Below are 25573 nucleotides of genomic sequence, written 5' to 3' on the forward strand. Positions count from 1 at the left end.
ATCTTGTGTTATAGATTTTGAACTTGTTTTGAGATCTTCTGTCATATTATAAATATTCTATAGATTTTGAACTTGTTTTGAGATCTTCTATCATATTATAAATATTCTATCATATTATAAATATTCTATCATATTATAAACTGTATATTGCTGCTTATATGATATGTCATTATATTCTGCTTATCGATTTCTAATCACGATTTTTGATAAAATAAACGCTGGAGGAAAATTAATTCATAATATCATTAGTAGTGATTGTAGTAATAAATCAGTTCAGGATTATCATGACAATTAAAATAATCATTGCTTTACTTTATTATAGAATTATTGCTAATATAGACATAAAAAAACATTTATTTATTTATTAGCATTACGGGAAAGAATATGAAAACAAAATATCAAAAATTTGCAATAATTCATTTATGTTATTGTTAATCTATTGTCTATTAATATTTGTTTTATGCAATTTGTATACATTGCTATATTTTGGTCCACAGTCGTTTCAATTTATTTTTAATTTGTTTCGTTTTATTTATTTTTATTTATTATGCTTTAACTGTTTTTTTCTTAAAAATATGTTATTAGCACTATTAGATTGATTAATAAATTAGTACTATCTTTATTATATGGCTTACATGGAATTAACAAATTTAATAATAACTGAATAAACAACAATATCACAATTTACTAAATTACTGCTTTCGTGATTGTATCAATACATTAAATAATGAATAGGACGTCTTAAGTACCTATAATAATGATAAAATTAATAAATTCATTGAATAAATTAAAAAATATTAATTACAAAAGAAGAAATTTGTACAAACCATTAAGAAGGATTCGAGATTCATTGGCATTATATTTGCGCTGCTAAATTCAATAGGTATTGTTGCACGGTTCATGATCATTAACAATCCTTTCTTTATATTAATATCAAGGAATGTCCACTCCATGTTATAAATGTTTTTCGACAATTGCAGACTCTACACATAAAATCACAATAACATTTTATATGCTATTTATCTTTCTTACATACATATTAAATGGATAGAGAAAATGTGTAGTTTATTTTAGAAAAAGATTTTATTTATATGAGAATATAATATATATGATATTGAAGTAATATTGTTAATAATAATATATATAAATATTCTAAGTAAATTGAGATTTTTTTTCATTGCAAACTACCTTTAGTTTAGTTTCATTTCCAAACCAGCAATAATAAAAAATCGCTGCCAGTGTGGAAGTTACGAACATCAAATCTTGTATAAACATGGTGCTAGATGATGTTAAGGCCATATGAATCAAGTTATAACACATTACTACAATGATCATTGTAAATTCACTGGGAACTATTTTAGCAAATTTTTCATTCAGTATGTGTGCATATCTAAAATATTGTATGGGATATTTTCAATCAATTGTGTATGTACTGCCCGAGACATTTAATCAACACATTTCATTTGACTGATTAAATACTTAATATTAAAGTATGGAAATATATTACTTTTTAAATAAATATTTTAATAAATAATTTAATACATACATACATATACATATATGATATAGAAATAATAAAATTATTCTAAAAAGGAACTTACTCATATATACCTACGTGATGACGTACACAATCACGCAAGTTTCCGCGACCATACGCGATATTTGACAAGCGATACTCTAAAATCTCGATTTGGCAGCAGGCGTGTAACAATAATCCGCAAATAAAACTGTCAGTGGTGGGATGAACAAGACCGATAAATATTATACTCAATATCTGATGACCGTATACAAGACAAAATAGCACAGAGATTGAGTAGTCAAACGGTATCCATGCCTTGTACATTAGTAACCCATCCTTAAAGTTTGTGAACAACGAAAGCACAAACATGTATAAAGCAGTTACGAAGATAAGGATTAAATAATGTAACGTATTGTTCCTACGAAATCAAAGTTGTAATTTTTATTTGCAGTAGAATACTAACTTGTTGCTTGAAATTTATATTAACTATTTTTATTTTAATCATTAACCATAAGATTTTAACCATAAGATAATATTTTTGAGCATTATTAAAGTTATTAAAATATATTGAATGTGCGCACGCATAAAACCATATAAAATTTTTTTCTTTGCAAAGGATAAATTGGATCATATATGAAATATAATTATTTAAGAATTATTAATAATGTTATACTCATCACAGGAAATTTTTATTATTGTAAACATTATATTTATCAAGAAAAGTAATACTTACGTTATTCTCTTATCAAACTTTTGTCGTATTATGCTTTCGTTCAGGTCCAATGGTTTGAATGGCGTTTCGGTAAAACTATTAACTAACATTGTGATACTTTCGTGATTCAATCGCATAACAATTGTCTTGTAACATGCCAGCAGAGAAATCATAATATTAAACAAGGCATCGCCGAACGTTTCAGCATCGTCAGAATTTAATACGAGCTCCACAAATTGACTCATCGAAAATGCGTATAGCGTTAAAATTACGAATGCCGAATAAGCGTTGTATATTATGTTTCTAGATAGCGAGGTCCATGATGTTGGTCGCCAGCATCCTGCGACCGCCAAAACCGTAAGTGTGAATTTTAACACAGGCATTTCACTTCTCTTATCCATTTGCCCAACATCAATCGCTATATTGAGAGATTGATGCATTTATTTACTTACCATTTCCGCTGTTATTATAATACGATATAATGCACTGATAATATGGATTATGTAATGCTTATACGATTACAAGTTGTGTGTAATAACATTTATAGCTATGAAAAAAATATCTAATCATTTAGTTTTTTAAGTAATTATATAATAATTCAATTATTTAAATAATTATAAAACAAAGATAGTTTCTAAATTATTTTTCTAATGCTACTGCCTTCCAGTATGGTAATAAACAAATACAAAACTAATGATTTACTAGAAATAAGAAAAATAAAAGAACATATTAAAAAGCGTACACTATTAAAAGCGCATTTATTATAATGTCTATATTTAGAATATATTCTGTGTAGTTTTTGTATATATAATTTTATATTTTTAAACTTATAAAAATATTTCAACATGTTTAAATAACATTCTGCTGTTGCTAAAGATTTGACTAAATTGCAATGTGTCATAGAACAAACTAAATAATATTACATGTAGAAATGACAATCTCGTGTTTATAGTCTCCCGACTCAATAATAGCAATACTCATCGGACTTCCCTTCACGTATAAATTTGCATGAAAGAATATTCTTATAAATCGAGAAGCTACTTTCTCAAGATAATCTTTATTGTCAAATTGCGTAATATCCAGTTACTTTAACCGCAGGAAACAGGAAATATTGCAATAAAAGAAAGCCAGGTATACAGTAAAATAAATTTTGCAGGTTGTCATCCATAGATCAGCAGTTGTGAACCATTTAGAAGATAGCTTGATACATTTCCTTGTACGTGCATATGTTATACGTTCATTATAAAATATTTTATTTATTGCTATCTAGGACACCGATGTAACATCGTCTCGTGTGTAGTGAAATATACGAAAAAATGCATTTCTCAAATATCAATTGATAACTTAATAGCTACAATTTATCTGCATGAAATTTTAATCTACAGCTAACCCATAGTTACATATGCGGCTATAAACTATTACTAGAGGAGAATCCCCTATTATGAGATATGCTCCTAATATGAGATAATGGGGTTTCTGCTAAACTATTGAGCACCATCTGTTAGTTCCACCATGAACTTATTACTCTTGGTGTAAAATGTATTTAGTGAAAAATTCATTGTTCGTTATTGCGTTTAGCCTTTGCAAGAAAAGGTTTGTGAAATTGTGAACATGTCAAAGTAACTTGAGGTAAGTCTTTAAACCTTGTTTATTATATAATAAAAAAATGGTTGGCAATAAATTCAGTATGCAATGATAGAGTAGAATCGTAGTAACAGGAAAATACGCAATTTGTTGAATTGCTTAATTGTAGAGATTAGATTTCATGATCGCGGAACCGCTAGGCGTGTGGCTCGTATAATGAGATATTCAGGGTACTCTTAATATGAGATAATTATTGCTCGAATATGAAGATTATGTAGTGTAATAAAAAGAAAGAAAATACTACTTAAGGTTAAAAAAAAGTTAATACGAATTTATATTACGAAGTTTTGTATTTAATTTTTATAGAATCTGACTATAGGGGTTAGAGAAATGAGGAAGCGTCGACAGTGGAATCGTGAAGATTTGGCGAAGGCTGTGGCAGCAGTATTTTTATAAAATTATCTAATAAAGCTTTTTACTTGCAATACTGATGTATTTTGCACTTTTAACACCGATTTCTCGAGGTATCTTATATTAGGAGCACACTTTCTTGATCCTGCGTAAAGCTCTTTTTCAAATTTTTTTAATTTTCAGAAAAAATAATATTTAAATTAGATTTTTCATTTCACCAACCTAAAGCTTATTAAATTCTCTTCAAGATAACGTATTAAATTTTTAAATTCTGCCTATAGATTTCCTTACATTCGGCAAAATCGATATGGTATCTCATAATCGGGAACTTTCCTCTATCATTTCTTCTTATTATACCGACTGATGATATTCAAATGTCATCGAGATGTAGATTTCTGAAGTTGGTATTCTCGTTAAATATTACATATATGTATTGTGTATATATTGTATATATGTTAGATATATGCAAAACTTTTAGTTTCATTTTCTGCACGTTTTCGCTTTAGTGCATAATATATGCAATACAATTCTGTAATCAGAATATTTTTGACCTCGTTTTTTACAATTTTTCTGTCACCTCTCGTATTTTTAATTTTAAAAAAATTAATAAATTTAAATTTAAATAAACTTTGAATTTCTTTGCGAAAAAATGATTCTCAGCCATTTCTAAAAAGTATGGCTAGTCGATTGGAATAAGTGATAATTCGAAAGTGCCAAGTTGAATAAATATGCCGCATGCAGAAAAACTTTTCAATCCAAGTCCAAAATGGTTTGCTGAAAAGCATATATAGGTTTTCATTGCTCATTCATTATTGTTTTTCGAAGTTATATTTATCCTTAAATCATGACATATGACGTTTTACAAACTTCGCTGCCAATTCTTCAAAAATGAGAGAATTTATTTAAAGTTTAAATAATAATACTGAAAAATAATACTGAAGAAAAGACTAAATCTTTTGCATAATCCTAATAAATCAAATGTAATATTGTGTAATTTAATATATGATATTGCAATAAATTATTATAAATTATTTACAAAGTTTTGATCATAATTTTTGTACCTTTAGTTAAAACAGGCTTTATTCTGCTTACGTCCATTACTCTTGTTGCATTCGTACTATTAAGTTATAAGCAGAGTACGATATTTTAAGCAGCTGTATAAAATATAATAAAAATGTGAAGAAATAAATGAAATTTTATTAATTGACTCAACCATAAATTATGCAATAAAATGTCTTGTACTAACCGCTACAAACGATTCCAAATTCAAGCTGATGATATGTGCAGTAGTAAACTCGATGGGAATTATTGCGCGTTTCATAATGATTAACAGACTATTTTTAATGCTACTATTCAGCATTGGCCAATCCGTTTGAAAAATTCTGTCTGTTAATTCAAGACTCTGAAATTGAAAATTTTTAATATACAACAGAACGGCATAAGAATGTACGCAAAATAAAACACAATATTATAATAACATAATAGATCAAATCTTTTTTGCTTGATATTACGTATATACATATATCTCTAAACATTTTATGTCGAAATATTCTATTTGATTAAATGCACCTTCGACTTGACTTTACTTCCGAACCAGCAATAAATGAATATTTGCGTCAACATACAGAATGTGTATACGATCAATGAAATATTGTCGGCGCTCATTGTTGATTTGCTTAGTTGATACAGATTAGAACATATTATTAGTGTACTCGTTATAAACTGAAATCCGATTATTTGCGTGAATCTCGTGTTTACCAACCGCGCAAATCTGCAATCGAGTTTTTATTAACTTTTAATCTATATAATTTAAAATTTATATAATATATAAAAGAGTGATTTATTATTAAGTTTATGCATGAGTTTTAAGCTTTTTCTAATTCTTATTTTATAAAAAATAATTTTTCTATCATGGTATCTATAATATATAATATTTTAGAGACTTTAATTTCCAACTATCTAAACACTAGAATTTAATATCCAAAAATTTAATATCGCAAAAGGACAGGAATATTTTACAACTCTAAATAATTTTTCTGGGGCAAAACATTTTCCAGTTTTAAATCATTTTTTTCAAACAGTGAAACAAAATATTAAGATTCATGCATATATTTAATATAACGATAATAATAATTATAAGGATAATTAACTCAAATATACTGTTATGGTGACGTATGCAATAATCCAGGGTATCTGCATTACGCGAGAGCTTCTTTAAGCGATACTCCAAGATCTCGATCTGACAGCACACGTGCATTAAGAGACCGCATATAAGAGTATCACAAGCGACATTCACAGTGGCGCAATAGAAGGTGCTTAGGAACTGATGAGCGTAAGTGACACAAAACACCATATAAGATGAATAATCATATGGTACCCATTCCCTGTACGTCAGTCTTCTATGCCTGAAATCAGCGAGCAATGATGTCAAGCCAGAACATGACCATGATGTCTCGATGAGGATCGTATAACGTAATGTGTTCATCCTAAAAAGTAATTAAAGAGATGATAGGAATGTCATTTCCATGTAGCTTTTGGTGTAAGAAATGTAAAAGAGAATCCTTTTTTTCTAATTTAATTTTTTAATTTCATCTTTTTAAATATAAAAATATTTTTACTCCATATATCTTCCAAAAATAAAGTGCTTTTTGTGAATAAAATGAAATATAAATTTAGAAAAAAGATTATGATTAAAGAAAACTCTGAAAGTTACATATTTACCATATTAATTTATCAAACTTCCGGCGAATTTCCATCTCACTTAAATCCAATGGTTTAAACGGCTCCTCGGTGAATTTGCTAATTAGTGCTGCAATGTTCTTATAATTCATCCACATGATCAATAATTTATAGCCCGAAACGGACACATTTAACATCATGTATGAGTTGTTAGTAAAATCATCGGGATTATCTACGTTCAGCACGATGTCCATAAATTGTAAAAATGCGAATATGTACAGAATGGTAATTATAAATATTCTGTAGATATTGTAAACAACACGTCTAAATAATGACGTCCACGAAGGCGGTCGAAAGCAACCAACGGACATAACAATCATGAATGTTAATTTTAGAATATGCATTTTCAGATATTATTTAATTAATTATACTGTGTACCTAGCTATGTAAAATGCGTGAAAAATGCGTTAATTGAGATTTTAATGATATAATATTATAGTATAAGTTTTAAAGTCAGTGGATAAACACGATATACATTGTTCACAAGATTTCTGCAATCTGACAGAATCTCTATCTGGATGCAATAGTATAACTGGAAATCAAATAATGTTATTTAGAGATAGAGAGAAAAAGAAAGCTCTTGGGAATATCTATAGACTTATTATATATGACCCGACATGATCTCTGATGATATATCTAGTATATTCAGTATCTATTTCCATCCATACTACCGTTTACTGAAATTGCCTGCAAATAGTGCTACGCAAAACTTATTATAAGAGGAATTCTCTTCTTCTTACATAATATGTTCCAGAACATAGGGGACAAAAATTATAATACAACGGAAAGAATGAATCCGTCAAAACTTTATTAATATAAAATGCGGGTAATTTCCATAATAGCTTTGCTTACTATTTTCTGATACATTAAAAACACAATATTTTATCTTTCCTTTTTCTTAAAACTTAGAATTTCTTAGGAATTGGAATTTCATATGTCGCCTATTTATTGATTCCTATACACGCTTTATAAATGTGTAACATAGTTGCATCGGAAACGCACGTAAGGCAATATAAGTAGACATTACTGTTCACAGTCAATTCAGTGAATTCAGTGAAGTCCAAATCTAATTCAGTGAACTGCATCACTTTAGTCTTGATAATAGAAAGGAAAGACAGAAAAGAAAGTTTAAAAAATTGAAGAATAGATATGTAAGATATTTATATAAAAATTTAACAATATATTTAGAATGTTTTAAAAAATTTGAAAATTCTTGTAATATATTTTAACAATATTTTAAACAAGAAAAAATATATATACATATATTTCTTTTCTATTTATAGCAGAAAAAAATATTGTAAACATGCACGCGCGCTAGGTTTATTTAAGGGGGGATTCAGGTCTAGGAGCCCGATTTTTCAGGTATTTTTACTATTTTTTTATGCAAAATTGTTTAGATTTATTTATACCAGGGTTTCTCGTACATATTAGTACACATCTTGAGTATCTTTCAGAATTTTTTATTGCTTTGTTTCATAAAATAAGTCTTGTACAGCAATAATTACAAGGGCATGTAAACAAGAAAGTGCTCCACGGTACCCATGATTGCGGCCGTTCTGCTTATCTGAACCAAAAAATCCAAAGAGATTCTTAAAATATATGTTGATGGCTATCGTTTGAACTAGAATAAATAAACAATATCGCAAAAAAAAAACAAAATGGCATCGTTTAGAAGATTGGGTTCTGATTTTTGCGATTTTTTTTTTATTTAAAGGGCTGCAAGATTAATAAAAATGAACATTTTGACTTGATTCTAGTTCAGGCGATAGCCATCAACATATATTTTAAGAATCTCTTTGGATTTTTTGTTTTAAATAAGCAGAACGGCCGCAATCATAGGTACCGTGGAGCACTTTATTTTTTACATGCCCTTATAATTATTGCTGTACAAGACTTATTTTATAAAATAAAGCAATAAAAAATTCTGAAAGATACTCAAGATGTGTACTAATATGTACGAGAAACCCTGGTATAAATAAATCTAAACAATTTTGCATAAAAAAAATAGTAAAAATACCTGAAAAATCGGGCTCCTAGATCGGAATCCCCCCTTAACACAATTATCTTATTACAATTCTTTTACACTTATTTTACTGTTACTTTTAGTGTTATTTTACTGTTATAATTACTCTACTGTTTGGACCTCGATGTTAACAACAAAATATTTTATAATTGTTTTCCTAGTGATTATAAGCTTTTAGGAATTAAACATCTATTAACATATTCTTTATAGGTACTGATTCCGCACACAGGGTTTGCGTAAAGAAATCACATCGTAAATATGCATAAGTAACTATAGATAACAATCAGAAATATAACAGTTATTTTAACTTAATCCTTTTACTCTTCTTGTACTCGTCCCAATAAATTGTAAGCAGAGTATGACATTTTGAGCAACTGAAATAATAAAATAATAATCGAATAAAATCAGATCATTGTAAACAATAATAATAAAATTAATTAATTAATAAAAATAAATTTCTTAAGCAATTGGTGGAAAGTATAATAAACTTTTTATCAAAAAAGTCCTATTGTTATATGTAATTGAGCGAGAGACAATAAAATTTTTTTAATTATCAATTTAATTCATATGTATATTAAGAAAAATTAATATAATATAATAAATTAAGAAAAATGTTTTATACTAACTCGGACGAAAGAGTCTAAATCCATAGTCAAAATGTATGCAGTGTTTATTTCAATAGGAATTGTCGTGCGTTGCATAATAATCAACAGACACTTTTTAATACTATCGTTCATGATTGGCCACTCCATTTGGAAAATGCTATCTGTTAATTGGTAACTCTGTAAAAAGATACGTGATATTACTTATAATCTGTATACCAAACCATTTTATTAGGCGTACCTTTAATTTGACTTTATTCCCAAACCAACAATAAATGAATATTTGCGTTAACATACAGCTAGTATACATGATCAACTGAACATGGTTTGCGCTCAGGGACGACTTAGTCAGTTGATATAAATTGGCACAAATTACTAACATACTCGCTATAAACTGATATCCGATTATTTTCGCAAATCTTATGTTCACCAATCGTGCAAATCTGAAATCGAATTATATCTTTTTCAAGATCGTATTAAATCAAGTCAATAAAATTTAGTTTAATTGTTGTAATTAATGAGAGATTATTATATGTATAAACAATAATAAATTATAATAAATTATATTAATAATAAATTATATTAAAAGTAGGAATATGATTTTTATGTTTTTATCTTCAATCATTTGCATGATAATGAATACTGAATGATATATAATTTTCCGACATCAATATAAATACTAACTCAAAAATTCGATTGTGATGTCGTATGCAGTAGCCCACACTATTCTTATTGCTTGAAAGCTTCTTCAGACGATATTCTAAGACCTCGATTTGGCAGCACAGGTGCATTAAGAACCCGCAAAGGAGAGTATCGCAAGCGACGTTCACAGTAGCGCAATGGAACGTGCTTACCATTTGCTGAGCGTACGTAAAACAAAACGCCATGAAAGACGAGTAATCGTATGGTACCCATTCTCGATACGTCAACCTTCTATGTGTAAAATCAGTGAACAATGATGTCAAAGCGATGAAGGAGCACGTTGTCTCAATCAAAATTGTATAACGTAATGTGTTATTCCTGAAAAAAATTGCTGAGGAGATTATTACGACTTCTAACATGAACTCCCGAATGAAGCAGCTGTCAGTTTTGTCTTTTATAATATTACATCTTTCGTAACAGTTGATATATTATTTAATAGCAAAGTTGTATTAACAACAAAACTTAATTTAAAATCAACTCACACTCAAGGTGAATTAAACATAAAGATATTTTAAAACAAAGGACGTTTAAATATTATGACTATATTAGAGTCGACATTAAAAATCCATTAGAAAATTTGAAGCGAAGTTAAAATGTTCAAATATTGTATAATTATAAGATAAATAATAAAAATGTACACATCGACATAATCGCATCTACCAGATTCTACTCATTCATATAATTTTAATTAAACATTATGATATTGTAACATGTTTAATTAAGATATTTGTATATTTGTGAATTTATCAAATTTTCTTCAAAGGATTACAATTCTTATTCTTTATAATTATAAAGTTTTTTATTAAGTGTTATAATATTATAATCTTTTTTATTAAAGTTTATATAAAGTTATCCTTAATTAATTAAGATATATATTTACCGTACGATGTTATCAAATTGTTTGTGAATATTTATCTCATCCAGATCTAATGGTTTGAACGGTTCTTCAGTGAGATAATTAATCAACGTTGCAAAATTCTCGTAATTTATCCACATAATGAACATTTTGTAAGACGCGGCGGACGTGGTCAACAGCATGTTCAAATTATTTGTAAAGTCGTCGGCATTGTCAATGTCCAGCAAAATATCCATTATTTGCAGCATAGTAAAAGTGCATAACATGCTAATTATGTATAATCTGTAGATGATATAAATTGTACATTTAAATGGGGATGTCCACGACAACGGCCGGAAGCATCCAGCGATCATAACGATTGTATATGTCAATTTCAGAGGCATTTTTGATGTCACTATATTTTAATTTTTGCAATAATATTACAATACATAATATATAAAATACGTATTGTACTCAGTTATACGTATATCTTAAGCAATGCTTGTACTCTTCGAGATAGATTCTTGTTCACGAAGATCTATAACGCGGCAAAAGCGAAAACTGATTACGTAACTTCAGAAGGAGAACTTCCAAATGTCTATAGATTTGCGAGCTATTTCTCTGACAGCGATGAAATTTTCTTTTTTTTTCAGCATTTAATATGTATTATCTCGGTAATGTCACCTTTGCGACAATTCCTCGCAAAATAACGGTTATATGAATCAACCGAAAGCATTTTTCTTAAATGCAACTTTTATCACTTTATTAGATAGTAAAGTATTATTCTTACGTTACACGGCCATGAACAGAGAAAAAATAAAAATAAAAGGAAAGGCATATAATTGAAGTTTTAGAAGTCCCGATTGTAAAACGAATAATTTTCTTGATACACCTTATTTATCCTATGTCATCGGTAATTTTATTTCATTTATTATTACCTTTAGCTAGGAATCTCGAGATGTCATTCTTTATCGATTTCTGCAATCGTAATATAAACGCGGAAAGAGTTACATCTACGGTATGCGCGTCTGTCATATTATTATAGTCGAAAATAAAATAATGAAGTGGGATAATACGGAAGAACGTTAGAATAGATACATTTTAAACAAAATACTACTTGGTGTATTTTATGTGTAGAAATAAAAAATAATATTGAAAAAATGATAACTATAATTAATTCAAGAAATTAATTTTATTCGCATTAAATAACAACATGATATTGTCCGGAGGTGGCTCCACCAAAACCGCATTTTCACTTCGATTCTTTGTTTACCGCGTCGCGTTTCCATGAAACACTAGTCTCCTGTCTCACCTTTCCGTTTCCGATTATATTTCTCTGATTCCGCGCCCCCCTTACTGGCGGAATTTTGTCTCCTTTTAATAAAACTATTTTCGTCGATTATTTTAATTGCTTTAGCAAGTTCCATAGCCACTTTCAACGAAGTGATACCTTTCAGTTGAATGTTTCGCTTAATGAAACCGACAGTGCAACGAAATTACGAGAATGCGATCTTTTCGCGCACCTCGACCTCGACCGAGCATTCCGGATAGACCTGGACAGACGCTCCAGATCTGCGCCTCATGTGAAAAATCTTCCCCAAACGCTTGTTTTCGATTGGTAAACTGATAATACATATTCATTGCTGTATATTTCTAAAGAAATATACTTATATTTTGTTTAGATGTCGTCACATTAAAAATATATTTTATTTCTTTATTCATCCTGATTGAAAGTTTGAAGATGTTGCAAGTTTTATTTACTTTAGTTTTTAAATAGAGCAATACTATTATAAAAATATATAGCTAAAGATACAGTACAATATGTACGAGACTAATACTACTCTCTTTATTTATATGATATGCAATTGCGCAGAAAATTATTATCTTTAACACCATTGTCCAACATTCTCTTTGATACTGCATGTCCAAATTTTAAATATTCCTATTGTTTCTTCCTTTAATAGTATTACTACTTTTTATTTCCTTCCATTTGTTGAAGTATGCTATATGCCGAATATGATGCCTTAAGTAACTGAAAAGCATCCGTTCTTACATTTCTGAACATAATAGTTTACTGCTGTAAGAGTAAATTTATTTTCCAACCTTAACGAAAGAATCTAAATTCACTGTAAGAATATGTGCAGTAGAAATATCGATAGGCACCAGAGAGCGATTCATTATCATTATAAGATTCTCCTTAGTTCCCTTATCCGATGCTATCCAGTCCATCTCAAAGATATCATCAGCAAGTTGAATACTCTGTAATGAAAATTGTCAGAGCATTAATAAGACATATATTTTTTATTAGAAATATAAATAACAGTTAAATGATCTAGTTACGTTAGTGTACATAATATAATCCTTTTTAACAAAATGTCACGTATGTGCTAATAATTATCTTTTCTTCTTTGATTATTAAGTCTGACATTGTGACGATATTTAATTATACATATAATTAATACCTTTAATTTCACTTCGTTACCGTACCAGCAATAGATTAGAATTTGTAAACACATACAGATTGTGTATAATAATAATGGGACAACTTCCGCGTTCATCGACATTCTTGCTAGTTGGAACATACTGGAACATAATACTAGCGTACTCACTGCAAACTGAACGGCGATTATAACCCTGAATTTTTCATTTATCATATATGCGAATCTACAAAAGAAACATGTTATTGTCACATGTTGGTTTATTTCTAGAAATATTATTATTATTTATAATAACATATATAATTAATACACACAATTAAACAATTTGTATGTATAATTAATAACTAATATTTGGCATATAAGCATACAATCAATCAAAGCGCATATAATTAATTATACAAATATTACACTAAATATATTATTTTTGTATTATATTAATTGCAAGCATTGCTGTATATACCAATACTTCGTATCGTAATCGTACTTGTAATACGTTTTAATTTTACACAACCATAATTTTAGATTAGTAGAGAAGAGATGCCAAAACCGACATACCATTTTGTTTTTGGAGGTTCTTATCTTTTAACTTAAAGCTCGAAATAAATATTTGCGTACACATACTTATATACAGGGTGTAACTTAAAAAGCGCCCACTAAGTACATAGTGTTCTGATGAAAACTCGAGTCGAAAAGTCCTGAACCATTTTTTTCTATAATGCTTAATAAAGCAGTAATTATTGAGTAAAGTTGCGCCAATCAACACCGATAGAGTATGTCGGTTTACGGTAAATTCTGAAATTTAAATTCTAAATCTTTGAAATCTGTAATAAAGATAAAAATTAAATTAAATATTTTTAGAAAGTTACAAGCATATAGAAGAACTTGATATTATAAAAACAGCTGTATGACTGCCGTTGTTTAAACTACGTAATTCGTCAAAAAACTTATAGAAAACTTATAAAAAAAAAATCTTTTGAACTTCAAGAACTCGATATAAGCTCATTTAGCATATAAACAAACAAGAAATATATAAATTATAAGTTCTTAATACGTTAATTAACTAAATAGATCGCGTTTATATTAGTTTTGATAAAGTAACATTTACTTTCGGAGAAATAGGGGTATGTTTTAAGAGGTTTATGTCAGTTTCGGCGTCTTTCCTCTATAACGGCTTTAGGAACCGTTTTATGCTATTGTTAAACAATAGTGAATTAGTTTAACTGTAAGTAAGAAGACGATTACGGTTTATTGGTACGTTTTAAAAGACATATTAATTCACAAAATTTCATACAAAAACTAACTTATAGATACTCTCGTGCTGACATACACATTCACTCAAATCGTTTCGGTTGCGTAAGCATTTTCTTAGCCGACATTTCAAAATGTCAATCTGGCAGCAAATGTGCAGGAACAATCCGCAGATCATACAGTCACAGGCGACATTCACGATGGATGCAGCTGTCAAGCTGACCAATTGGCGAAAGTACGTAAAATAATATATTATACCGGACGAATACTCATATGGCAGCCACTCTCTGTATGCTAAATCTCCTCTTCGGAAGTTTATGAACAAGGTTGTCAGATTCATGCACGCACACGTTGTTTCGATCATAACTGTGTACACTTTGGCATTAGTTCTGCAAAACGATTATAGATACTCAACTGATTCGTGATAAGTTTGCTTTGCATTTTCTTTTTGTTTTATTTTTAAAAAAGAGAGAATGCATTTTTTTCTCTTAAAACGATATATTTATATTTAGAGGATATATTATCTATATAATTATTTTTTTACTAAAACCATTGCATTTCATATTTACCAAATCTATCCGTTAAGTAAACAATGTTACCTATTATATAATAAAATAATTTTAAAAAATTGATATTTTTCCCAGAAAGCATGATATAGGTACAGATATATACACATATACATATAAGAGCAATATTTCCTCCAACATACAAATGTTCAAACTTCTTACTGTATCATGTTATCAAATTGCTGCCGAATTTCAATTTCATCTGGTTCTAATGGTCTAAATGGTTCCTCGGCCAAAGTATCGGTTAATTTTGCGATGTTCTTACGATTATGCAACAAACTGAGCATCTTGCAGCAAGCGATAACCATGGCCAACATAACATAAAAAGTTGCGGTAAAATCCTCAGGATTATCGACATTCAAAATGATGTCCAGAAGTTGCGGTACCATGAAGGTGAACAACAATAATGTTACGAAAATCGTGTATGCATTATACACTGTTCGCTTGCACAATGGGGACCAGGAAATTGGTGGCCAGCATCCCGCCACCGTAAGAACTTTCAATGGAAATTGCATGACCCGCATTTTTCGAAATTCGTTATTCGACTTTTAATAGTTTAAAATACCAAATGTAAAAAGATACCTACAATGCGCGTGTTATATTACATATAAAATAATTCTTGCAAAATGTAATTATACAGTGTAATCCGGAGAAGCTTTAAAAAATAATTTGTTGAAATTCTTAATACAATATCCAAATAAAGGTGTTACTTAAAAAGTTATTCAAAAGTGCAGTTTTGTCCATTACATAACATGAAGTTACTCACATATGTAATTGGGATTGTATCGAAGAACAAGTTTAGCAACTGTATAAAAACTGTTGAGCTAATCCTGATGATTTTGCACGCCGATATTTCTTAATGATTTTACGAAACTCCGACAAACTTGGCAAAGTTTATAGCCATGTGACATGACTTTCCGCACATATGTTGCTCGCGTGGCTTTCCTCTTCGCATTCGACTGCCATATAATTATGGCAATATCGAACTACTTGCAATAATTTCAATCGCTAATAATAATTTCATGAAATTACGTTAGACGTATCCATTACATAAATGGACGTGTCCATTCTTTTCTCTCTCTTCTCTTGAAGATACTTTATAATAATGAATACAATGTTATATTCATTATCGTATATCATGTTACATTGTTATATACATGTTACATTTTAATAAAAAGAGGCAATAATGCAATAGTCTATGAGTAAAATAGACGATTCGATTGTTAATGAAGCATGAATTATATCTTTCGACATGCAATCTTAATGCAGTTATAGTCCATACTTGTATAGCAAATGTAGAATTTGTTATTGCCCCATGTTCCACCCTACGTGCAACTGTCATCGTTAACGCTGTTGAGTATGTGTGTGCTCGTATTGACCGGCAGGATACACACACAAGCGCGGTTTCAGGAACTGATTAAATATACATATATACATGTAAAGCAAGCGTAGTACGTTGCAGTAATACGTCGGCCCATATTCAGAACTCACTAACATCTGTTACTTAAACGCGTGATGACCAATAACAGTGCTCGTTCTCGTGCAATAAGTGGCTACCCAGTGAAAAATGACTTGTCGATCGACGTTGAAATAATATCGAACCGACGTCGATTTGACGGTTTCGACGTCGATCGACGAGTCATTTCTCACTGGGTATTGGCACCTTTCAGATCACTTAATGTGGATGGCAAACAAGAGTATACGACGCGCGTTTTATTCATTGCAGTATTCAAGTGCCGCTGACGTTTCGTCAAAGTGAGTACATTTATTAGATTTATTGATATATTATTGTTATTGTTATATTGCTTATTTATTTTTATCATATAAATATAAATGTTGTTTTCTTTATAAATGAACAACAAAAGGAACAAATTTCTTTGCTGAAGAAAAGAAAACAATAGTCAATTTAGTTTTCTGGAATAAAAATATTCTGGAAGACAAAAACAACAGAGCATAAAAAATAAAATGTTTTGGCAGAGAAAATGAAAAACAATCATCTAAATAATATCCTTTAGACTGCATTTCGATATTTATTACATTAATTACATTTTCCATAATTTATTATAATAATATTCCCTCTATTTATATGATATGCAATTGCGCAGAAAATTATTATTATTATTATTATTATTATCAGATATCTTTAACACTTTTGTCCTTTAACATTCTCTTTGCACTGCATGTCCACATTTTAAATATTCCTATTTTTTCATCCTTTAACAGTATTACTACTTTTTACTTCCTTCCTTTTTATTTACTTCATTTGTTGAAGTATGCTATATGCCGAATATGATGCCTTAAGTATCTGAAAATCATCCATTCTTACATTTCTGAAGTATATTTATATAGTAGTTTACTGCCGTAAGAGTAAATTTATTTCCAACCTTGACGAAAGAATCTAAATTTACTGTAAAAATATGTGCACTAGAAAATTCGATAGGCACCAGAGAGCGATTCATTATCATCATAAGACCCTCTTTCACTTCTTTATCCACTGTTATCCAGTCCATCTCAAAAATTTCATTAGCAAGTTGAACGCTCTGTAATGAAAATTAGAATATGAATAAGTCTAATATTTTTTATTATAGCTGTAAATTATGTGTAAATATTATTCAATGTTATTACATAATGTTATTACAAAATCTTATTACATAACATTGAATAATATTTAAACTATATAATATAATTTTTCAGCAATAAATAATGCAATGTATTAGATCCGTAAATTAATTCGGTACTTCCTTTTTGAAGAAATTGAGTCTTTATTTACTTTCTTTTTTTCGAAAGAGAATTCATTAGCTGTCCGATAGATGGAGACAAATTAGAAAAAGATGACGAATATTTTGAAAATTAACATTTATAATTTTATAATTTTTTTATAATAGAGACTCAATTTTTTGAATAGCACCAAATTAATTTGCAGACCTAACGTATGTTAAAAACTATTTCGTTCTCTTAGATTACTAATCTTGGAATTTTGCATCATTACATTATTGATGATTCACAATATGTGCATAATTATGCACTTAATTGATACCTTTAATTTCACTTCGTTACCGTACCAGCAGTAGATCAGAATTTGTGTAAACATACAGGATGTATATAACATTAGTGGGATATATTCTGCGCTCAACGATGTTCTTGCAATTTGATACATATTGGAACATACTACCAGCGTACTCACTGCAAACTGAATAGCGAGTATAATCCTGAAGTTTTCATTGATCGTATATGCGAACCTACAAAAATTAAAATGTTATTGACTTGTTTGCAAAAGTATTATATTATTACTTATATAATATAATATAATAAGATTATATATTATATCGATTATACATACAGTCAATAATAAAATAATTTTTCAATATCAATAACTACAATAAAATTTGTCACGTAAACATATAATTAATCAAAACGTATTTAAATATGAATTTTTAATTATAAAAGTATTATAATTGATTTATTAATTTAGAAGATTGATTAGATGCATTGCTGTATATGTATATTGCTGTATAGTGTATACCTGTAACACTATTTCGTACTATTTTATTATAATTCCATGCAAAATGACTATAACTTTAGATTTTAACGTGATTGTCTTCTAAATATATTTAAATATATAAATAATAGTGGATTAATCGATATAATAAAACAATTGCAATTATCAATAGTTAATATGTATTAAATTTAAAAAAGTTATGTGCAGAATTTTTCGTACAAAAACTAACTTATAGATACTGTCGTGCTGACGTACACATTCCCTGAAATCGGTTCGGTTACGCAAGGATTTCCTTAGCCGATATTTCAAAATGTCGATCTCGCAGCAAATGTGTACCAACAATCCGCAAATTATGCAGTCACAAGCGACGTTCACGATAGCTGCAGTTGACAAACTTATTAATTGGCGAAAATACGTAATATAATACATTACACTGGAATATTCATACGGTGTCCACTCTCTATACGTTAAATCTCCTCTCCGGAATTTCGTGAGCAAGGATGTCAGATTTATGCACGCACATGTTATTTCAACCAAAAATATATACCATATACTATTAGTCCTATAAAACAACTATAGATGCTAAACTATTTTGTGAGAATTTTAATCAATATTTTTGTCTTTATTTAATTTAAGATGGAAGAGAGAATGGAAGGTGGAACAGTTCTTTTGGTCAAGATGACAGAGAATACGTTTATTTAATTAATTCCTTATTGTTTTTTTATGAAAATCCTTGTATATTATATTTGGTAAATTTATCAATTAAGTAAACTTTACTACTTATTATAAAAAGTTGAAAAAAGACATATTGATATTTTCTTCAAAAACTATATAAATATGTAAATACATACACAAATATATAAATGCAATATTTCTTCCAATGTTATCACATAAATGTTCAAATTTCTTACCGTATTGTGTCTTCAACTTTCTGTCGTATTTCTATTTCATCTGGTTCCAGTGGTCTAAATGGTTTCTCGGCCAATGTGTCGGTTAATATCTTGATGTTCTTGCGATTTAGCAACAAGCTAAACATCTTGCACGAAGCGATAACAGTGGCCAACATAACATAAAAAGTTTCCGTAAAATCATCAGCATTGTCGACATTCAAAATGATGTCCATGATTTGCGGAAACATGAAGGTGACCAACATTAAAGTTACGAAAATCGTATATCCATTATATACTGTTCGCTTGCACAGTGAGGACCAGGAAACTGGCGGCCAACATCCCGCCACCATAAGGATTTTTAATGGAAACTGCATGGCTCGCATTTTTCAAACTTTCTTGTTTAGTCTTTAATATCACAAAATACCAAATGTAAACTATATTTTCAATACTATGTTACATATTTTAGTAAAATATAATTTTACGTTTATTTGCAAAATATAATTTTATAATCCGTGGTATAGTCCTGACAAAGTTTTAAAAATAAATTATTAAAATTCGTAGTATATGTAAATAAATTTAATATTTAAAAAGTTATTTTATTAAACTTTTCATCGCACTTTTCATCATTACATAAATCTGGAATTACTCACACATATAACTGGAATTAAATCAGAACAAATTTAATTGTTTAAAAAATGTCGAGCTTGTGTACGCTGATATTTTTAACAATTTTATAAAACTCCGACAAACTTTACAATGTCTATAGCCATATGATACAACTACACACGCAATGTTCCCTGCCTAGCTTTCCTCTTCGTATTCGACTGCTATATAATTACAGCAATATCGAGTTGCTTGCAATAATTCCGATGGCTAATAATAATTTCATGAAATTATATGGACGATTCCGTTCTTTTTCCTGTTTTGCGAATTTTATATGACAATGAATATAATATCGTGTTATATGTGGAACGAAATGAAAAAAAGCAGTACACATTGCAGTTAAGTATGGATATACCAAAGTCTCTGACTGCTGACAGACTATGAATTATGGTATATCGTTATAAAATTTTAATGCAGTTATAATTCATACTTGTATAGGAAATATAGAATTCGTTGTTGTCCTCAGCTCCGTCTCACATCCAACTGTTATGACATTGTTAATTCTGTTCATATCGACGTATTCGTAACTCTGGCAGGATACAAGCAGTTTCAAAATCTCATTAAATATAACTACATAGGTAAAGCATGGTAAGTTGCAATAATGTATATCTAGTCGCTAATCTAAACGAAGTATTACATTGTACGAAATCTTTTATCTATAAACAGAACAAACAAATCACGTTTAAATTTACATATATTTATTTGTCTTGTTCCTTCTTTATTTAACGTGAATAATAGAATAATTAATTTAAATTTGAAATGTTTCTAATAAACGTTTATTAGTTGTAAGTATAAAGCGGAATATACGTGTAGATATTAGATACGCAAAGGATTCGGTCCTATATCAAACACGTTTGACGATCTTTCTTCAGACGTCTTATTTTATCAGCGGACATGGACTTTCTCGTGCTTTTTACTTTGCTTTTTATTTGTGAACGTTTGTTATTATGTATTGTTTTTTAAATTTGACGTGTTGTTTTCGTACTTACTGATGACATGATCAATAACTTATGTGGAAAAACAGGAAAGTATAAGAGCTATTAAAACGCATCCATTGCGTGAACAAAAATAGCAACATCTTATGTATAATATTAGGCGAGGTTCTAACGCGAATTTCTTTCAAAAATTGGATTGTACATATATTATATATTATAAATATAAAAGGATTTTAATCTCTACGTTTTCGTATTAATGAAATAAATGTTTAACAAGTTAATGAAATATTATGCTTCTTGTAATTTTTTAACTATATTCCACTTCCTACAATTTATTATTAAATAATCAAGATGTTTACATGAGATTCTAATTAAGAGTTGCATCACTTTATTTAATGAAGAAGGAAACAAATGTGTGTTCTAATTAATGCTTATTTATTCAATTGCTTATGGTAAGCATAATAATAGAACAGCGATACAAGACTTACGATAATTAACATTAATCAACAACTATACCTAATATCAATGGAAAACAATATGACTATCTATGATAGTTATACGATAATTTTTATACTACTATTTTGCTTGAATTATGCCATTTCCATTTGCTGCAGTAGGTTATAAGCTGAATATGATGTCTTAAGTAACTGTAACAAAAATATGGATATCTCAAACTTGATTTTCTAATCTTCTAGTTGTAATTAAAATAATTACAATGTTTAAAATAAATATTATTATTTATCATATATAACAGTAATAAAAACTCATACTAACGCTTACGAAGGAATCAACGTTCATCGTGATAACGTATGCACTCGAAAATTCAATAGGTATCAATGAGCGACTCATAATTATCAACAAATCTCTTCTTGAGCTTCTATCCAGTTTGAGCCATTCTATTTCGAAGATATTTGCAGCGAGTTGAACGCTCTGAAAATAAGAAAGAGACACGTGAGTAAAACATTACATCAAATTTCTACAGAATAGAAAAAGGACAAATTTTTCTCTAATTCGATTAACTATAATAATTGCATTACCTTTATCTTAACTTCGTTTCCAAACCAGCAATAAATGAGAATCTGTGTTAGCATGGCGACCGTGTATAATATCAGAGGAAAAGACTCTGTGTTCAACGTTATCTTTGCTAACTGATATAAATTAGAGCACACCACTAGCATACTCACTATAAACTGAATGGCAATAATCGGCTTGAAGTGTTCGTTTATCATAAATGCAAATCTGCGGAAGAAAAACATGCTTATGAGAAAACGTTTGTGTGAATCTTTATTTAACCCTTTCGCTTATAATGTTGACTACAGTCATCCGTGAAATGGTCCGTAAACTAAATATAAGTTTAAATAATCATTGTTCTTATGTAAATTCCAATTTATTTTGTACTTGGACGTCATATCTTTAATATAATGGAAATAATTTAATATACTTCAAAATTAGTAAATAAATAAAGAATATAATTCTATAATATTATTCAGATGCTGACGATCTATGTTTCTGTCTCTATAATCTTTTATTTTTTACTTTTATGTATTGTCTCTCTAATCGCTATTCAGCCGATGCTGTCATAGCGAAAGAATAAATTATTACTGTTATAATAAAATGACGTAAAGTTATTTACAAAGATAAACATATAAATAATTTTGAACATTTTTAAGACTTCCTATATATCTATATATATAGTTTGCAAGATTCTTCTATTAAAGAAACTAACTTAAATATACAGTCGTGTTGACGTACACATTCACCAATTCGCAGATTCTTTTGATCGAGTGCGATTTTTCTTAACCGGCACTCCAGTATCTCAATTTGACAGCATATGTGCAAGACAAACCCACAGATCAGACTGTCGCAGGCTACATTCACCAGAGAGCCCATTGTCGCACTTATTAGTTGCCGAATGTATATGACGTAGAATACTGTCTCGGAATAATTATAAGGTGTCCATTCCCGATAAGTCAGGTTGCCCTTTCGAAAATCGGTGAGTAACGATGTCATTGCAAAGCACCCTAATGTCACCTCCACCAGAGCCATATACCAAAAAGTCTTGTTGCTGCAAAATGACTGCAGTTTCTTACGTACATTTTTCTGCATGGTACCGTCTTTAACACAGTTTTTGTATTGCCAAACAGAATTTTAATATTCGCATATTTTAAGTAATAACTTCTCTTGATTTATTCATCAAACATTTCCAAAGTACTATTAAAATAACTGTCAAATAACGCCTCCAAACTTTGTAGTTTTTTGGTACTTACTGTATACTTTTCTCACATTTACGTCGAATTTCCATCTCGTCAGCTTCCAGTGGGATAAATGGTTTTTGAGAGAGGATATTCGTTAACATTTCTATATTCTTGCGATTTATCAAAAGGCCGGTCATTTTGCAGCAGGAAATAATTATGGCGAGCAGGATGTAGAAAGTGTCTGCGAAATCCTCAGTACTGTTGACGTTCAGAATAATATCCAGAAGCTGAGGTATCATAAAGGTGAACAACAGCAAAGTTATGAAAGCCGTGTAAACATTATACATGGCACGTTTAGACGAAGATGTCCAAGAATCTGGCGGCCAACATCCCACGACCGTAAGAACTTTTAATGTAAATTCCATAATCTTTGTTTATTGCGTTTTTTTATTGCGTCTCAAATGTCATTTTCGACCTTCTAGAAAAAAAACTTTCTGATAACGCTATGTTATTAAGTATAAAAATTGATGCGTTAAACCATTCTCACAAAATATATATTACACCCACTATGTATTATATTAGATTCTTAGTATAATTAATGCATATTTTATTATATCATTTATATATCATTTATAGTATAAATCGAACGTACTTTTACACTGCAGATACATGGAACATAGATTTAAGTACAATAAGTACAATAAGTTACAATACAAACCGTAGTTAAAGAAATAAAAAAGTTTATATTTCTATCGCATGTAAATCATGAAATACCATAACTCTTGCTGTTCTATTGTCAGTAGCACCCTAAACCAGTCCCACGAAGTATCTATAGTCATACAATGTGGCGTTTCGACGACAACATTCATCCTGTTTTCCCTTCGTGGGTTCGATAGCTATATAATTATCGTAATAAGAAACTTGCAGTATCGTTTTTTCATATTTTCGTGCTATAGCATATGCAATTGTTTTCCAATGCAACTTTTATGAGGCAACCGGTATGTAATATAATGATACATTCAAATGAATAATGATACGTTTCAAATGCAGACTGGACGAAATGCAAGAAACCATAGTTGTTAGATATGGCATCGTCATAAATTATATGTATAAATTGTCTGTGTAAGTAATACTTGGTTAATAAATATTTATTGATGTCTGTAGCTATAGCTTTGCTTGCTATAGATTTCTTTTCAACTTCGAGTAGTAAATTTCATTTGTATTGGATTGTAAGTTTGTTGCGTTTTCTAATAGGTAGCACTATCAAACACGTGACACTTTGTAACATATGGCTTAACCATTTGATATGTATATATTTTCTGAATAATGTCATTATAACGCGTCTCTTAAGTACAAGCACATTCAAATCGATTCAGTTTTGTTCGTCGTATATCTATTTAAAAATTGAAGAAAATAAGATGAATTATCGTCATATTATATTATTTTTCTATCGGAAAAGTAAAACTGCATTACAAGCAACCAACAAAATATGTGGCGTTTATGAAGATGCAATGCAATAGCTATAAGTACTGTTCGCAAGTGGTTCTCTTGATTCAAAAATGGTGATTTTAATCTCAAAGATCAAGAACGCAAAAAAATAAAACATGAGAAGTTCTGGAAGGACGCAATCATAAAACTAAAATGGCAAATGGTAGAAATGGAAGGGAATGGTGCACATGTGTTGAATAATTATTTATACACACACATATAAAATAATTGTCTTAGAATTTCAGTAAAAAAATGACTTTTATTACAATTCAATAGTATATATCAAATTAGACAGTCAGTATCGTAATCCAAAAATATGTAAATGTATGTATGCGAATTGTAACTTATTATTCTTTTCTATTAGAATCAAGAGAACAAATTACATTTTATATATATCATATATATGTTATTACTACGATTTTAATCTCTATACTTGCGTTTTAATGAAATAAATAAATAACTGCTTAACAAGTTAGCGAAATATTATATTTCTCGTAATTTTTTAACTACATTCCTCTTCCCGT

At 29.2% G+C, this 25573-nt stretch overlaps 4 protein-coding genes and 1 long non-coding RNA gene across 9 annotated transcripts; 1 reads left to right on the plus strand and 4 right to left on the minus strand.

The window, feature by feature from the left end:
• Positions 1-590: 590 nt before the first annotated feature.
• On the minus strand, positions 591-3728 carry LOC109611529 (odorant receptor Or2). Of its 3 annotated transcripts, none has more exons than XM_026972582.1 (6): positions 3155-3728; positions 2253-2649; positions 1602-1937; positions 1189-1390; positions 828-983; positions 591-749 (listed from the first exon to the last, which is right to left on the minus strand). In XM_026972582.1, exons 1-6 carry the CDS (start codon positions 3210-3212, stop codon positions 693-695), a joined length of 1206 nt encoding a protein of 401 aa, XP_026828383.1. In that variant the 5' UTR covers positions 3213-3728; the 3' UTR covers positions 591-692. The 3 variants fall into 3 exon arrangements, with proteins under 3 accessions (XP_026828383.1, XP_026828384.1, XP_026828385.1); XM_026972583.1 differs by having other exon boundaries at positions 657-749; positions 2253-2778; XM_026972584.1 differs by having other exon boundaries at positions 657-749; positions 2253-2571; positions 2684-3728.
• Positions 3729-4614: 886 nt separating this feature from the next.
• On the minus strand, positions 4615-12667 carry LOC105276052. The gene is made up of 11 exons (XM_026972655.1): positions 11173-12667; positions 10275-10610; positions 9832-10033; positions 9615-9770; positions 9310-9362; positions 6948-7319; positions 6377-6712; positions 5796-5997; positions 5473-5628; positions 5288-5380; positions 4615-5000 (listed from the first exon to the last, which is right to left on the minus strand). The coding sequence occupies exons 1-10, from the start codon at positions 11529-11531 to the stop codon at positions 5324-5326; spliced, it is 2229 nt and encodes a 742-aa protein (XP_026828456.1). The 5' UTR covers positions 11532-12667; the 3' UTR covers positions 4615-5000; positions 5288-5323.
• Positions 12668-12937: 270 nt separating this feature from the next.
• LOC105276051 lies at positions 12938-25553 on the minus strand. Its single transcript, XM_026972657.1, has 13 exons — positions 23634-25553; positions 23093-23431; positions 22404-22605; positions 22141-22296; positions 21963-22013; positions 19790-20136; positions 18564-18618; positions 17764-17919; positions 15542-15924; positions 14867-15202; positions 13590-13791; positions 13231-13386; positions 12938-13159 (listed from the first exon to the last, which is right to left on the minus strand). The coding sequence occupies exons 1-13, from the start codon at positions 23984-23986 to the stop codon at positions 13097-13099; spliced, it is 2799 nt and encodes a 932-aa protein (XP_026828458.1). The 5' UTR covers positions 23987-25553; the 3' UTR covers positions 12938-13096.
• On the minus strand, positions 17378-21019 carry LOC113562628 (odorant receptor 94a-like). Of its 3 annotated transcripts, XM_026972587.1 has the most exons (6): positions 20419-21019; positions 20251-20291; positions 19790-20173; positions 19108-19440; positions 18417-18618; positions 17378-17919 (listed from the first exon to the last, which is right to left on the minus strand). In XM_026972587.1, the coding sequence occupies exons 3-6, from the start codon at positions 20149-20151 to the stop codon at positions 17692-17694; spliced, it is 1125 nt and encodes a 374-aa protein (XP_026828388.1). In that variant the 5' UTR covers positions 20152-20173; positions 20251-20291; positions 20419-21019; the 3' UTR covers positions 17378-17691. The 3 variants fall into 3 exon arrangements, with proteins under 3 accessions (XP_026828388.1, XP_026828389.1, XP_026828390.1); XM_026972588.1 differs by lacking the exon at positions 20251-20291; XM_026972589.1 differs by lacking the exons at positions 20251-20291; positions 20419-21019 and having other exon boundaries at positions 17378-17684; positions 17764-17919; positions 19790-20151.
• On the plus strand, positions 19930-20258 carry LOC113562632. Its single transcript, XR_003407025.1, has 2 exons — positions 19930-20020; positions 20080-20258. It is a non-coding gene; the product is annotated as an uncharacterized LOC113562632 (long non-coding RNA).
• Positions 25554-25573: the final 20 nt, after the last annotated feature.

The sequence above is a fragment of the Ooceraea biroi genome, chromosome 9 (genome assembly GCF_003672135.1).
Source record: "Ooceraea biroi isolate clonal line C1 chromosome 9, Obir_v5.4, whole genome shotgun sequence".
Classification (NCBI taxonomy): domain Eukaryota; kingdom Metazoa; phylum Arthropoda; class Insecta; order Hymenoptera; family Formicidae; genus Ooceraea; species Ooceraea biroi.